This window comes from Aegilops tauschii, chromosome 7 (genome assembly GCF_002575655.3).
Source record: "Aegilops tauschii subsp. strangulata cultivar AL8/78 chromosome 7, Aet v6.0, whole genome shotgun sequence".
NCBI classification, from domain to species: domain Eukaryota; kingdom Viridiplantae; phylum Streptophyta; class Magnoliopsida; order Poales; family Poaceae; genus Aegilops; species Aegilops tauschii.
This window is the reverse complement of record NC_053041.3, coordinates 206921294-206936498: the sequence shown is the minus strand read 5'-3', so window position 1 is coordinate 206936498 and position 15205 is coordinate 206921294. Positions and strand designations below refer to the sequence as shown.

The window sequence follows — 15205 nt, the reverse complement described above, 5'->3', positions numbered from 1 at the left end:
TCATGCGTACCATGCTTTGGGCAGGGCTGATTCATCATCGCCTCAAGGTTGAATTTTGATCCTCCAAACCGAGGGGACGGTTTTCCCTTGCGACGCTGATTACTATTCTGCGTATTGGTGCTAGCCACAAAATCTAAGTTGCCATCAGCCTTGCGTTTACCATTGCCACCTTGACCTGCCGGGTTATGCTGTTGCCCTTTCATATTGCTGCTCTTCTTTCCCTTGCCCGGCTTCTCATCATCAGACTCGGGGTCCTTGGTACTATCAGAGTCGGCATACTTGACGAGAGCCGCCATTAACTCCCCCATGTCGTTGAAGTGACGTTCAAGCCGCCCCAGTTTCTATTTCAAAGGGACGAAGCGGCAATTCTTCACCAACATCAGAACTGCTGAGCCGACATTGATACTATCCGAAGAATGTATAACAGCTGAGATCCGGTGCACCCAATTGGTTGTTGACTCGCCCTCACCTTGAACGCAAGAATCCAAATCCAAGATCGACAAAGGCTGCTTGCACGTGTCTCTAAATTTTTGGATGAAACGGGCTTTCAACTCCGCCCATGACCTAATGGAATTGGCGGGAAGCCCCTTCAACCAAGTACGAGCCGGTCCATCCAACATCATGGTAAAATACTTGGCACATGCAGCATCACTAACGTCCAGCATCTCCATGGCCATCTCATAACTCTCGATCCAAGCCTCAGGGGGATGATCCGCCGTGTAATTAGGCACCTTGTGAGGACCCTTGAAATCCTTAGGCAAACACTCATTGTGCAGAGCCGACACTAAACATGGCACACCCAATGTATGGGAGGTCACTCCTGCTTCCACTGATGCTGATGGATAAACCGGAGACTGTTGTTGAGCCGCCAGCTGAGCCGCCTACTCAGCCTCTTGACGCGCTCTGCCCTGATCCACCAAGGTCTGAGCATCAACACCACCGCGCGCCGGGTCATGCCCACGAGGTTGGTTACGGCGCTGTTCACTGCTTGAAATTGCTGGTGAGTCAATATGCCGGCTATAACTCCAGCTTGGCCGAGGGGTTGAGTGAATCCTTTCGCGACTGTACGAATAAGCCGCCTGCTGATCCAGTGCCGTTTGAAGAAGTTCTCTAGCCCTCCGTGTCTCTATCGCAACTGGAGACTCGCCTTCAACTGGTAGAGCCACCAATCGCATTGTCGCAGCAATCATGTTATCCAAAGGGTTAGAATAATGGCCCGGAGGTGTCGGAACATGCTGAGGCGGAGTATTATTCAAGGGAGGCAGATCCATCGCATGTGGCTGAATCGACGCTCCAGCCACGGGTGCTTCGACCACCCGGTTCATCGCTGGCGGGTCACTGGTTCCTGCTCCAGGCATGTTGAAGAGATTCCTCGCCTCATAAATCGGGGGTAGACGACTCTGGTGCCTCCTCCTCATGATCTTGTTTGAAGAGTTCTGATCCAATGTGAGCCGGAAGGAATCTGCCTGAATCCGTTGTGCCTGGGCCTCCAAAGCAGCCTGCTCCATAGCCATCCTAGCGTTATCAGCCGCCAGTCCTTCCTTGGATTGAGCGATCTCATCTCGCAATCTTGCCACATCAACTTTATGTTGTTCTTGAGTGTCCGGGGTTACCTCCACCCCCATTAAAGTCGCCAAAGCTTCCAACAATTCTATGAGAACTTGAGCTGGCGGGCGCGCAGAGCCGCTAGCACTAGCCGCCGCCCCAGCCGTTGAACTGGAGGTCATAGCCGCGGCGGTTGTTGAACCAAGCACCGGCTGTGTACCGGCCATGAAGATCGCGACCCTGTTCGGCGGCTCATAGGGGTCTGGAATATTGTCACCATCGGAATAGCCCCCAAGCCGCCCGTCTTGCAGTTGATACATTGAGTTGGTCTCGCCGGTTGACGACTCACCATCAGAGTAGATGGCCGCCTCACCACAGACACAGATCCTTCCTCACCTTCCGCCCCATGGATGAAACCAACAAAGGCATGCTTCATGGCGGGTTGAACCCGGGCGGGTCGTGCACGCTGAGCCATCTCGATGATGTCGGTGCAGGTGTCCGACTCAGGGCCCGGTTCGCTGATCTTGCCGATGAAGACGTGGATTCCGCCGAAGGGGACCCGATACCCATACTCAATTGAGCCGGCCTCGGGGCCCCAGCCTGCATCGTCGACGTAGAGCTTGCCGCGATGACTCTTGGTCATCCGGCCCACAACGTATCCCTTGATCCCTTCAAAGCTGCCCTTTAAGAACTCGAAACCACAATGTGCCAGCCCCACGGTGTGCGCCAACTGTCGTGGAATTGTCACGGTAGATGTCCTAGTGGAAGGACTTAGTCGTGGAGCCATCACAACTAGGTTAGCTTAAAGGGGCCAGGACAAAGGACACAGAGAGTTTATACTGGTTCGGCCCCTTGCGGTGAAGGTAAAGGCCTAATCCAGTTTGAGGTGGTATTGCTTGGGTTTCAATTACCAGGGAGCGAAATACGGTTGACCTAGTTCTCGATCTCTTGTTTCTTGCCCTAAACCGCTGCCGGGTCGTCCCTTTATATACACTGGTTGGCGCCCGGCGGCTCACGGCGTCCCGGTCGGCTCATACACAACGTGTCCGGCTCGGTGACTAACTACGCTTGCCTTACAAAACAAGTCATACATATGACGGTTCATCCTCTTGGGCCTCAAGTCGCCTCTGGGCCTTGGGCCGTCAACGGGCTTGTATGATCCGCCATCTTCATTGATAAGTCACCGGTGGTATGACCCGGCCCCTCCTGGGCGGTTCGTACCCAGTAGTTATGTCCCCAACAGACGAGGCTGAGCCACCGCTCCAGTCACAGGTGCTTCAGCAGCCCGGATCACACCAGGCGGGTTACTCGTTCCTGCTCCGGGCGTGTTAAAAAGATTCGGCCCCTCAAACTGCGAGGGTAGACGGCTCTGGTGCCTTCTTCGAAGAACAACATTTGACGCATTCTGATCCAGATTTAGACAAAAAGCTTCAGCCCTTATCCGTTGTGACTCGGCCTCCAACGCGACTCGCTCCGTCGCCATCCTGGCATTCTCCGCATCGAGATCCTCTCGGGCCTTAGCCACCTCGTCTCGTACCATCGCAACTTCTGTATTATGTTGTGCTTGATTCGCCGGAGTGACTTCTGCGGCTAACAGAGTTGCCAAAGCGTCCAAGAGCTCAGATAAAACTTGAGTCGGCAGCCGTATAGAGCTGCTCGCCCCGGCGTTCGTAGCGGCAGTTGAGCCGGATGTCATAGCCGCGGCCGTTGGCGAATTTTTCATTGACCGCGTACCAGCCATGAAAATAGCAGCCCTTGGTGGCTCATAGGGATCCAGAATACTGTCACCATCGGAATAGCCCCCAAGCCCACCATCTTGAAGCTGATAGATTGATTCGGTTTCGCCAGTTGAGGACTCATCACTTGAGTAGATGGCCGTCCCTCCACCAGATACAAATCCTTCCTCAAGATCCGCCCCATGAACCAAGCCAACAAAAACATGCTTCCGGCCGGTCTGACCCCTGGCGGGTTGCGCGCGCTGGGCCGTCTCAATAAGGTCGGTGCAGGCGTCCGGCTCAGGCTCTGACTCGTCGATCTTGCCGATGAAGATGTGGATTCCGCCAAAGGGGACCCGGTACCCGTACTCGATTGAGTCGGCGTCGGGGCCCCAGCCAGCGTCGTCGATGTAGATCTTGCCGCGGCAACTCTTGGTCATCCGGCCCATGGCGTACCCTTCGATCCCTGAGAAATTGCCCTTCAAGAACTCGAAACCCCTGTGCTTTGGCCCCACGGTGGACGCCAACTGTCGTGGTTTTGTCACGGCAGATGCCCTTGTGAAAGGACTTAGGTGTGGAGCCATCGAAACGTAGGTTAGCTCGAAGGAGTTGAACGGGACAAAGGACACAAAGGATTTACCTAGGTTCGGCCCCTCTCAGCGAGGTAAAAGCCTACTCCTGCTTTGCTGACTATTGATTGAGTATCGATTACAAGGGAGCAATTATGCCTGACCTAACTCTCGATCAACTCTTTCCTTGCCTTAACCCGCCGCCGGGTCTCGTCTTTATATACATAGGTCGAGGCCCGAGGCTTACAAGGGTCCGAGCCGGATCACACAACATGACCGACCTGGTATCTAAATTGTCTTGCCTTAACAGGCAAGCCACCATATGGCGGTTTACACATCCGGGTCTTGGGCCACCATCAGGCCCGCCTCATTTGCCGCCCTGCACACACTTGTCTTCTTGGGCTTACTTGGGCCTTCTTTGTTAGTCGCCAACGGTGTAACCCGGCTCCTCCGGGATATATCCCCAACACTCTTTTAGAACCCTTGGATAGGTGAGGTGCATCCAATCTTGACAAATCTTAACAAAAATAGAGGATGAACTCTAGTTTGGAAAAGGAAACAGAGAGGAGAAAAAGCCTGAACTCGGATTGGATATCAACCGGGACTAAAAGAGCTCGCGGGGGCCACTTTAGTCCCGGTGGTATCACCAACCGAGATTAGAGCCATTTGAACCGGGACTAATTCTGATCGTGCCCCGTCCGCTTCTAGCCATCGGAACCGGGACATTGGTCAGAGCATCTCCAGCCGTTCGGCCCCCAGGGCGCCGAAAAACTGCGCCCTGGGGGTGAGCCGACGCTAGTTCGGCCCCTGGGGCGGCCTAGCTCCCAGCCACGGCCCCAGGCGCCCCCCAGCCTTGGCAAATTCAAACGTAGTTCATTCCCGCGCCCAAAAATAAACGCCATAATCCGGCGATCAAGCGGTGATCGGCGATCGATGAAAAGTTCGGCGTACAAAAATCAGAACAGAAACGCGCATCAGACGGCGAGGTCGGCCTTCGGCGTCGGCGGAGTCGGCGTGCGCGGGCTTGACGGGGTCTCTGTGCTTGGCGGCGTGGCTTCTGCGTTGCGGGCAGTCTCGGCGGCATCATCGGTCGGGCTTGTTGGCGGCGTCGGCGTGCACGTGGGCGTGGGCGGCGTCGTCGTGGGCGTGGGCGTCGTCGTCGAGGGAAGCTGGTCCAGGATGAGGCCGACATGCGCCCTGTACCATGCCTTGACCGCTTCGTCGGTGCTCTGGAGCATGTCCGCCCCGCCCAGCAGGAAAGCCAGGTTGGTGTTCCTCTTCTTCGCGGCGACGTTGGTCCGGAGTAGGTCGAGCTTGACGGCGCTTGTCGACATCAACGCCGACCACCGCGCATCGGTCTTCTCTTCACGAAGGACGGCCCGGGCCTGTGCGTCGGCGAGGCAGTGCTGGATGGATTCTTGCACGCGAGCGGTGGCCGCGTCGGCGTGTTTCCCCTTCTTGGCACCTTTGTTGCCGTCCGGCCGCCCTTCTGACGCGCCCGGAGCCGGCGCGTCCGGCTTGTATGTCTCCTTGGCCTTCTCGAGGGTGCGCCGGACTTCCGCCCACTTGTCGCACTTGTCAATGCGCTTGTAAACGTGGAGGTACTTGAACTCGGCGTCATTGTTGCTCTGCCTATACAGGCCGAACATGCGCAGCAACTGCGCGGGGACGAACAAACAGTTGGGGGACGCACACGGCGAAGAGAGACGGGAGACCGGCGTGGCATACCTGATCCTCAATGCTGACGCCGCTCTCCGGGCGAGCGGCCACCTCCTCAACGACACCATGCCATTTGTTGCACGCCCCTTGGATGCGCCCCCAATGGTTTGCCATCGCCTTCGACCTGCGCTGCATGTAGACGCCTTTGAAGTAGGGGTCGACGAGCTTGCGCTCGTCGAACTCGGCCTTGATGCGCGCCCAGTACGTGTCGATGCTCTGGTTCGCGCCGGTGGTCGGGTCGAGGCAGACGACTTTCCATGTCTCGGCGAGGCATTCCTCCTCCTTGGACGCCCACTTGATGCGCGGCTCGGCTGACCTGGCCGTCCACTTCTTCTTCTTGCGCCTCCTCGCCGGCTCCTCCTCGTCCTCGTCCTCCTCCTCGTCCTCTTCCTCCTGCTCCTCGTCGCCGTAGACGTAGCCGAGCTCGCCGTCCATGCCGCCGCTGAGATCCACCGCCTCATCTGCGGTGAACCCGGGAGACGCGGCGGCCGCGACCGATCCTTCCGCGATGATGTCGTCCATGTCGGTCTCGGTCTCGTCGGCGTCGCCGAGGTGCGAGAAGGGCAGTGCGCAACGGCGGAGAGGGGGCGTCGGGGAGGACGCGTACGCGGACGGCGAGTAGTTGTATGGAGGGTACTGCACGCCGGTGAAGGCGGGCGAGGGCGTGCGCTGGGCCGGGTGTCCATGGGGGAACGTGACATTTGGGTTGAACCCACCGTGCACGTCCCCGTCGGCGTAGCCCGGCGATCCCCATGGCTGCGGCGTCGGAGACCCGACACCTTGCTGGCCCCAGGGCGCGTACGGCGCGTGGTTGCCGGGGGGATTCATCATCCCCGCGCGTGCCGCCTCAGCCTCGGCCTGGTCCGCGGAAGCGGCACCCGCAGCCGCGCGTGCCGCGTTGTCACGAGCCTTCTTGGCGAGGGCCCTGTTCCGCCGGTCGGCGGTGACGGCCTCCCGTCGCTGTACTTCTACCCTCCAATCGGCGTTTGTCATGCCCGGCGGCTTGGACGGCGGCGCCCTCGGCTTCCTTTGCTTCGGCTAGGCGACGGAGGCGGTCGCAGTTGCCGCGACGCGGGGACGACGTACTTCTTCGGTGCCATGGCGGCCGGCTGGGAGGCGAGCGGGAGAGAGAATGGCGGGAGGAAAGGAGAAAATGGGAGGGAACTGGGGGAAAAGCGGGGAGAAATGGCGGGAAGAGGCGCTCAACTCGCCGACAGGGCGGGCCCACGCGCGCCTTTTCGCTTGTGCCGGCGCCCCAGGCGCCCCCGAGCGCCAGGTTCTGCCTGGGTCCACCGGCACCAGATTCGGCCCGAGCCGGCGAAAAACGGGCTTCTGGGGTGACTGAGCCGTTTTTTCGACGCCGGCGCGGTAAAAACGCTTGGCGAGGGCGTGTTGGGGTCGCGGCTGGAGATGCTCTCAGTTTTCTTTTCAGCGCCCGCGCTCGCCCACCCGAGCTCCCGCGCTCCCACCCCGCACTCTTTCCCCAGGTGGCGGCGACCGCGACACCGTCCACCTCCGCCGGAGCTCGCCGACGCCCTCCTCCCCGTCCCCATCTCTCCCTCTGTCGGTGCGTCTATCCCTACCGCCTCGCACAGCCGCCGGCCGCCGCACCACCTCCACCAGCCGTCACTCCTCCGCGGTTCGCAGCCTGCCTCCCGAACCCCATCTCTCCCCGCCACGCCTCCCCCGTCCGCCATCTCTTCCCTGTCGCCTCCCCAGACAGTTGCAGAACCCTCCCGAGGTAAGGCTTTCCCTTTTCTTTTTCAAGTTCATGGTGGATTGATTCTATATGATGCAATTTTCCTGTGTACTGTATACTGTATATGCATATACGGTTGAATTTTTGCGCATGTGAATTTGATTATAAATCTGTTGGTGAATATGTGATGGAATTTTTATGCACACATTATGGAATTTGTGAGGGCATGTATGTTCAAATTGATGATGTGCATACGCGATGCAATATTTCTGCGTATACGATGGGATTTCTGAATATAGAGATAAAAAAAGAAGTAGGGGCTGAGAAATATGGGCAATTGCTGGAGTTGGGGGATTTTTTTGGGGCTCAAAAGTAGGGGTAGCCCTACTAGGCCTTTAGGGCCTCCTGCTGGAGATGCTCTTACTTTCTCGTTGCCTCCAAGTGGTGTGTTCCCATTCTTTTGTTGGACTTCAGCCACTGCCATAAGCAGGAGAGAGGGGGGGGGGGGGGGGGGGTGGAGTTTCGGCGGCGACAGTAGAGTAGAGGAGGGAGGTGGAGGTCAGGCGCGCATTGGTTGGGAAGTTGCTGTCCCTACGGCGCGACACGTGGGGGACGTGTGGCGGAGCGAGTGGAAGCGTCGACGACTCTGGTAAGATGAACTGCACTGGAAACTTTCAGTCCATACTGGTAACCGACTAGGAGAATGACTGGTTTATAGACTTTTGCCCATCCAGGATTGTCTCCCAGTAGAGTCGGTAAAGAGTAGAGACTAGAGAGTGTATATGGTAGAGGACTAAAGTATAGTTGTGTATAGGGTGTAGGGTACTTGAGTATGAAGTACCGCCTGCACCTTCCTCAAATTGTTTCCTTCTAACCAGATTAATTATAAATAAACTAAGAGTTTAAGTGATTGAATTTCATTGAAAAGAACTTCAATCATTAAAGAAGTGGACAGACATTTTGAGTAAAGAACGCATACCAACTTAGGGAAATATGTCTACTTTTGGAACAATCATCAATTATCCCATTAGTTTGTTTATATCAGTTCTGGTGCTGAAAATTCAGTCAAAATAGGCAATTATTTGATGTACTCATAGGTTCACTCAATTCGGTTTATCTTTTATGAACATTTACTTGGTGTTTCCCTGTTTTACTTTGAAAGTATTGTGGATATGTGGCTCTCAACGCTGTAGCTTATATCTGTTTCAAATATGCAACGGTTGCGGCTCTCAATTTTAAATTATGCATTGGTGGCTTGTTAGGTAGATCATGATTAGACATTTCTTCTTGCAGCTTGTCCAGGCTTTAATATTTTCCTGGCTCCGGTACTGTACGTGAAGGATGTTTGTTCTGAGCCAGATCGAGCACAACCTGCCGATGCCTCCGCACTTGCTGAATCGCCCTCTCGTCGACGCCATCAAGGCCGAACTCGAGAGGCTCTTCCTGGATAAGGTGGTGTGAACTTGGTCACAATATCACCAGTGCATGGCAAGATTTTGTTTACATTACTGGAATTCTGTTCCACTCGATTGTTCTTAATTGTATTTCGCAATCTGTGTTTGGACTTGTACTGCAGGTGGTTGTAAATCTCGGGCTCTGCGTGTCCGTCTATGACATCCTTGCCGTTGAAGGTGGATTCATCTTTCCAGGAGAGGGCTGCTCGACGTATAAAGTAATTTGTGCTATCATTTTGCCATTCATTATCTGTTAAGGGATGTGAGATATTGTATGTTGTTTAGTGTATGCTCTGTATTTTGTACAAGGTCAAGGCCTAAGGGTGACTACATTGTTGTTTGTTCAATTGAGTTGAATACCTAAAATTCCAGTATGTTTTTAGTTCTTTCCTGTGCAGTTTATCACTGGTGTTCATGTAGTTACCCCGGGGCCTTTTTTAGTAGTGCTTAGCATTTGATTGTTGTGCTTACATAGAACTGGAACTTTTGGGATTAATACAATATGTTGATCACTAAGATAGTTTGTCTCTTGAGATTAAACTGTTCAATAGCAGTTTAAAAAAACTAGAGTTTTGAACAGGAGTAGTTCCCCCAATCTGTACTTATTTAACCGACTATTCCAGTTTGCCTTGCTGTAAGTTAATGCTGATTATTTCTCTGCCTCAAGTGCGTAGTCTTGTCTTTTCCTAGGTAGTGTGCTACTCGTTGTGAATGACTCATTATAGATAGCATGCCAAACTTGTACCATGGATGCACTATCTTCCAGCATTGCTGTTAGTACAACTTTTGCGACCTTGTAATTCGAGGCTTTACACATTTTGCAGTTCATGTTTATGTTCCCTTCATTTTCCCCATCCTGGACAGGTTTCCTTTAGGTTATTGATGTTCAGGCCCTTTATTGGGGAGGTTCTTGTTGGGAAGATCAGCGGATATGATGAGAAGGGTTTACAAGGTGACTTAGTTATTTTCTCATTGGCCTTTTGTTTGCTAATTGGTTTACAACCAGCTGTAACCCCTTTCTGAATTCATGTCTATTTTTGTTGAAATATACGCAGTTTCAGCAAATTATTCAGAATATTAAATCCTAGTTCAAAAGCAATGATAATATGTTCATAAAATTACATACGGGTTACTGTTAAAAAATTCAGAGCAACTACCAAAATTATATACATGAATTACTTGATTAACCAAACCTGTGCTCACTGTCATCTTGCGGATGTCACTAATCAGAGATAAATTCAGTTCTAGTGCCTTTAAAATTTCTACCAACAAGTAGATTGTTATTCCTTACAAAGGATAAATAGCAGTGATGAGATGAACACTACTAAGCAAGTCAAGTGCAGATATTAAGCAAGAACAGAGGCACGCACCAGGTTCTGAAGTTCTGTTCTATATAGTACTAGCAGTTGCAACTATCCACTTGCTCTCAAATAAATTCTAGTTGCAGGTCAAACTCAACAAACTAGTTAAATCATTGAGATAGCAAGTAGAATAAACAAGAATAATCACTTCCGTCGACAACACTCGAAGCTGTTGTGTCGATGAGGCAAGCCACGTCAGGTTGACACTGTCCCAGAAAACCTTTACGCCGCTGTATTGCGGAGTTGTTGGCGAACCCTCGGAGATACAATGCTGCTCCACGAACCGGGGCACACCGAATTGAGGAATCGAGGAGCTGTCGCTGCTCAAAGCCAACACTCGCGTACAGGCCAAGCATGCGAGCACAAGATCGGACACCAACTTGTTGCTGCAGACTGAGTTGAACTGGAAGGAACTTGATGATCCAATTCTGTGTTCCTCAAGGAGAGAAGGTGGCTGACTTAGATGGAGCATGCCACCGCTGCACAGCGGCCGCCGCACGACTCGCACCAAGCCTGGAGTGGGGATTGGATCGATCCCCCTTTACTAGGTCTCCATGGTTGCCTGACAACCTTATCTTTTCTCTCCTCTCTCTATGACACTTGGCCCCACTAGTTCTCCTTTGTCTACAGAATTTCGAATTTCTTTACATCAATAAAATTGGGAAATTCTTAGAAAACGCTCAAAGTATACAACATTCTGCAGGGGAACTTTTCGCAATTTTCTTAGAAAAATAAACTAAGCTTAGTATTTCATTGTAGACTCCCGGATTTCATTTTCTTGTAAGCATGTACATTTAATTGACTCCTGCTGACATGTTTCTTCCTCTTTTCAACTATGTTGGAGTATTGGTACTTTGTATGCCCACAAGATTTAAATGATCCATGCTCCCATCCTGTTCCGGGAACTATTAAAAATGCTATTAGTATGTAATTCTTTGACATTTGTGAAGCTGTACCCGCAAAATGGTGGGCTTTAACTGCTATACTGTTTTCCTTGTTCAGTTTCACTTGATTTTTTCACCGATATATGCATCCCGGGACACTTGATGCAGTTTGGCACAGTGAGGTAACACATTGATCTGTTTGGATTTTATTTTGCAGTACACAGGCCTCTAGTATTATTTGCAAATTGAGGTGTGGTTTATTTACCATTTTATCTCCAGGTCATATTGTGTCTCATTTCTTTGTTCATATGTATCCAGGGGGGAAGATGGTAGGTGGGCGTTGAAGACTGAAGATGGTGATGAACTTCATCTTGACATTGATGATGAGGTTAATCCCAAGCAATTACCATTTCATAGTCACTAACCACAAAAAGGCTTACGACCATCCTAATCTCTATGCAGATACGATTCTTGGCGTCTAGCATAAAATACCCACCTATACCAGTTGAGCAAAAGGAGGATGACAAGCCATTTGCTCCAATGCAGATCAATGTATGTCTTCTTCCTTGTGTGTATTATCATATAGAGATACAGCGTGCACTGCACCGGCAGCACAGCAAACTTGAATGCATCTGCCGATGGCTGCATAGCTGATTAATTGGAGTAAATTAACCCTTTTACAGGGAAGTATTAAAGGAGATGGTCTTGGCCTTCTTGCTTGGTGGGTGGCAGAAGAGGGCGAGGAAGAGGAAGAGGGTGAGGGCGATGGTGACGGTGAGGAAGAGCAAGAGCAATAGCAGCAAAGTTGTTTCTGGTAACTCTTTGTGTAACTAGAAATTTAGACCATAAGCTAGGTGGCATGCTAGAAACTTGTAATGGCTGTTAGGAATTGATGATCTGCTGCTGCACAGTTTGTGGTAACACTAACAAGCAAGCAAGCAAAGAAGAATGGTCAGATTTTGAAGTGGAAAACATAGGGCACTATGAGACATCTCATCCTAGTTGAACTTGCAACAATCGCTGGCTATTTCCTACTCCCTCCGTCCCATAATATAAGAACGTTTTTGACACTAGTGTCAAAAACGTTCTTATATTATGGGACGGAGGGAGTAGTTGATAATAATGACCACCAAGATCTATTTTTACAACCTCCATTTTCACGAGAGGGGCAGAGAGCAATCAGAGGAGACAGTCATCATGGCGGCAGTCAACTGGACAGGTTCCTTCCAGTTCACAACTGATAAAAATCCGAATTATGTTTTGACTGGAGACAGGGTGCAAACAAATAGTAGTACGTCGGAAACAGAGGGGTACATGCTCATATGGATAACTTCTACTCCTCGCATTCCATATTAGTTGTTGCTAAAATGGATATATCTAGATACATCTGCATCAGCGATGACTAATATGAAATCGAGGGAGTACATCAGAACTGCCTCATTTTGACATCGGCAAGAGTAGAGAGAGCACCACACGGCTCCCCTTCTTATGAAACATGATAACCAGCAAATAGACGTCTAAAGAAAAGCATATAAAAAAAAGTTGTGCAAGTAGAAAACGCAAAAGAAAAAACTTATGATTTTATACAGAAGAAAAGCAAACGAGAGGGAACCATGATTTTCTAAAAAGTATAGTGCTTTCATTGAGAGTTGAACTCAAGACCTCCCGCTTACTAAACGGGTGCTCTAACCAACTGAGCTATGAAAGCTGTGATGAAATTGCTTCGGGTTTATACATAATATTAGTCTACACTGATCCAACGGATCCTGGCAAGCATCACTGTAGCAACATCATTGTCCTGTCCAAAACCACTTGTCATTTTGGTGACAATGTATTGTACTGCTAAAAAATTAAACTGGCTATTGTTGTTATTTGGATCGGTCAGTACTTCCTGTTCTGGAATTCATTTCAGAGAGGGCCGCTTTAGCCAATTCAAAAGTGCAAAAAGATCTTGAAATTATAGATGTGGATGAACTGCGTGTGCCTCTCTAATATAACCATTACATACTTACATCCAGCTTAATTAACTACCATCGAAACACACGGAATAGCCAGACAATAAAGCCAGATACGCTTCGTGGTGATCTGCATGGTGGAACACCACGGGCAGAAGCTGCCAAACTGCAAAAGAAATTTGCCGTGTCGTCCTTCTCGCCGGCAACCGGCGACCTGGCGCCAGGAGCGTTGTCCTTTTCTTTTATAAGCAAGGCAAGAGACTTCCATTTCATTAATTAAGATTAAGAAGAAGGTTTAGACATAAGCCGCAAAACGGCAAAAACAAAGGAAAAAGACTACTCTCGCGACATAAGAGTACTCACATGACTGGCTCCAGCCAGCATCCAAAGATGGACCTCCTCTTTGATTTTTGCAGCGACGACGATGGTCGGGGTGGCCATGTCGCGGATCACTCTCCCATTTCGCTCCTTCCAAATTTTTAACGAGACAAGCATTATAATCAAGATAATCGCCTTCTTGATGTGGCCTCTAGAGATGATCGTTTTGAGCCACCAATCATGAATGGAGACCTCGTGCCGCCAAGCCGCCGTAGATTGGTCGTGAATGCCAAGCCAAGCGATAATTTCATTCCAAACTTGGGCGGTGGATCTACACTGGAAGAGAAGGTGAGCAGCTGACTCCTGAATCTACTTGCAAAAGGGGGTATAGGCCGCAATTCGGTCATCCCTGCAGTTTCAACTGATCGGCCGTCCAAACGCGATTTTGAATGATCAACCAAGCAAAAAAAATTGCACTTTGGCGGAGCCCAAGTCTTCTAGATCGTGGTAGAGGTCGGACTGAGAACTTGTCCCGCAAACTACGCCATGTAAGCGGTGGCCACAGAATATTCATCACTAGAAGTGAATTTCCAATGTATCATGTCCTTCCTGTCCAGGCTGACAGTAACATCTTGTAGCATCCACCAAAGAGTGGCGAACTCCTGGATATGGGTCAAAGAGAGGCCCTGACTAGTGTCGATCTGCCTTTATCCAGAAGTTGTGGTCAAGAGCCTTGCTGACCAAACACGCCTTCCTTTTAGATATCTCAAAGATTTTGGGCGCGACATCTTTGGGTCGGAGACCATTAAGCCATGACGATTCCCAGAATTTTGCCTTTTTGCAATCACCAATGGTCACAGTTGTGAATGACGCGAATAGATCTCTGTCAGCATCACTACAGGGTGTCTCCATTCCGGCCCAAGTATTAGGGGGTCGGCCCACTCGAACCAAAGCCAGTGAAGTCAAAGAGTGGTCGCAAATTTCTTGAGGTTTAGCACACCCAGGCCGCCATAAATCTTGGGCTTGCAGACTAGATTCCAGTTAACCTTACATTTGCCGCCTGACACCTTGTCGTAGCCTGCCCAAATATAGGCATGTCTCAGGCTATCGATTTTCTTCCGAACTTCAACTGGGATATCTAGAGGTGTTAGATGATAGATTGCTATGGCCGTGAGGACCACTTTGACCAAAATGATGTGTCCAAGGGCAGCCACATGCATAGCCGACCAAGGTGGGAGCTTGCCCGCAATCTTGTCCTCAAGGTACTGAAAATGGATGCACTTTAGCCTCGTGACTGAAAGAGGAAGTGCTACCTCTTGAGCATGCGTTGGTTTTCCCTTGAAGAGGAAAGGGTGATGCAGCAAAGTAGCGTAAGTATTTCCCTCAGTTTTTGAGAACCAAGGTATCAATCCAGTAGGAGACTACACGCAAGTCCCTCGTACATGCACAAATAATCAAGAACCTTGCAACCAACGCGATAAAGGGGTTGTCAATCCCTTCACGGCCACTTGCAAAAGTGAGATCTGATAAAGATAATAAGATAAATATTTTTGGTATTTTTGTTGTATAGATTGGAAAGTAAAGATTGCAAAATAAACGGCGGCAGAAATAGCACGTTGGCGGGAGATTAATATGATGGAAGATAGACCCGGGGGCCATAGGTTTAACTAGTGGCTTCTCTCAAGATAGCATAATTTACGGTGGGTGAACAAATTACTGTCGAGCAATTGATAGAAAAGTGCATAGTTATGAGAATATCTAGGCATGATCATGTATATAGGCATCATGTCCGTAACAAGTAGACCGGAACGATTCTGCATCTACTACTATTACTCCACACATCGACCGCTATCCAGCATGCATCTAGAGTATTAAGTTCATAAGAACATAGTAACGCATTAGGCAAGATGACATGATGTAGAGGGATAAACTCAAGCAATATGATATAAACCCCATCTTTTTATCCTCGATGGCAACAATACAATA

At 50.4% G+C, this 15205-nt stretch overlaps 1 protein-coding gene, 1 non-coding gene and 1 pseudogene across 2 annotated transcripts; 1 reads left to right on the top strand and 2 right to left on the bottom strand.

The window, feature by feature from the left end:
* Window positions 1-4803: 4803 nt before the first annotated feature.
* Window positions 4804-7214, bottom strand: LOC141027039 (uncharacterized; annotated as a pseudogene).
* Window positions 6932-11963, top strand: LOC109746327 (uncharacterized). Its single transcript, XM_020305447.4, has 8 exons — window positions 6932-7289; window positions 8541-8699; window positions 8824-8919; window positions 9566-9653; window positions 11065-11128; window positions 11265-11334; window positions 11409-11498; window positions 11630-11963. The coding sequence occupies exons 2-8, from the start codon at window positions 8589-8591 to the stop codon at window positions 11741-11743; spliced, it is 633 nt and encodes a 210-aa protein (XP_020161036.1). The 5' UTR covers window positions 6932-7289; window positions 8541-8588; the 3' UTR covers window positions 11744-11963.
* A 617-nt stretch (window positions 11964-12580) lies between these two features.
* TRNAT-AGU (transfer RNA threonine (anticodon AGU)) lies at window positions 12581-12654 on the bottom strand. The gene has a single exon. It is a non-coding gene; the product is annotated as a tRNA-Thr (tRNA).
* Window positions 12655-15205: the final 2551 nt, after the last annotated feature.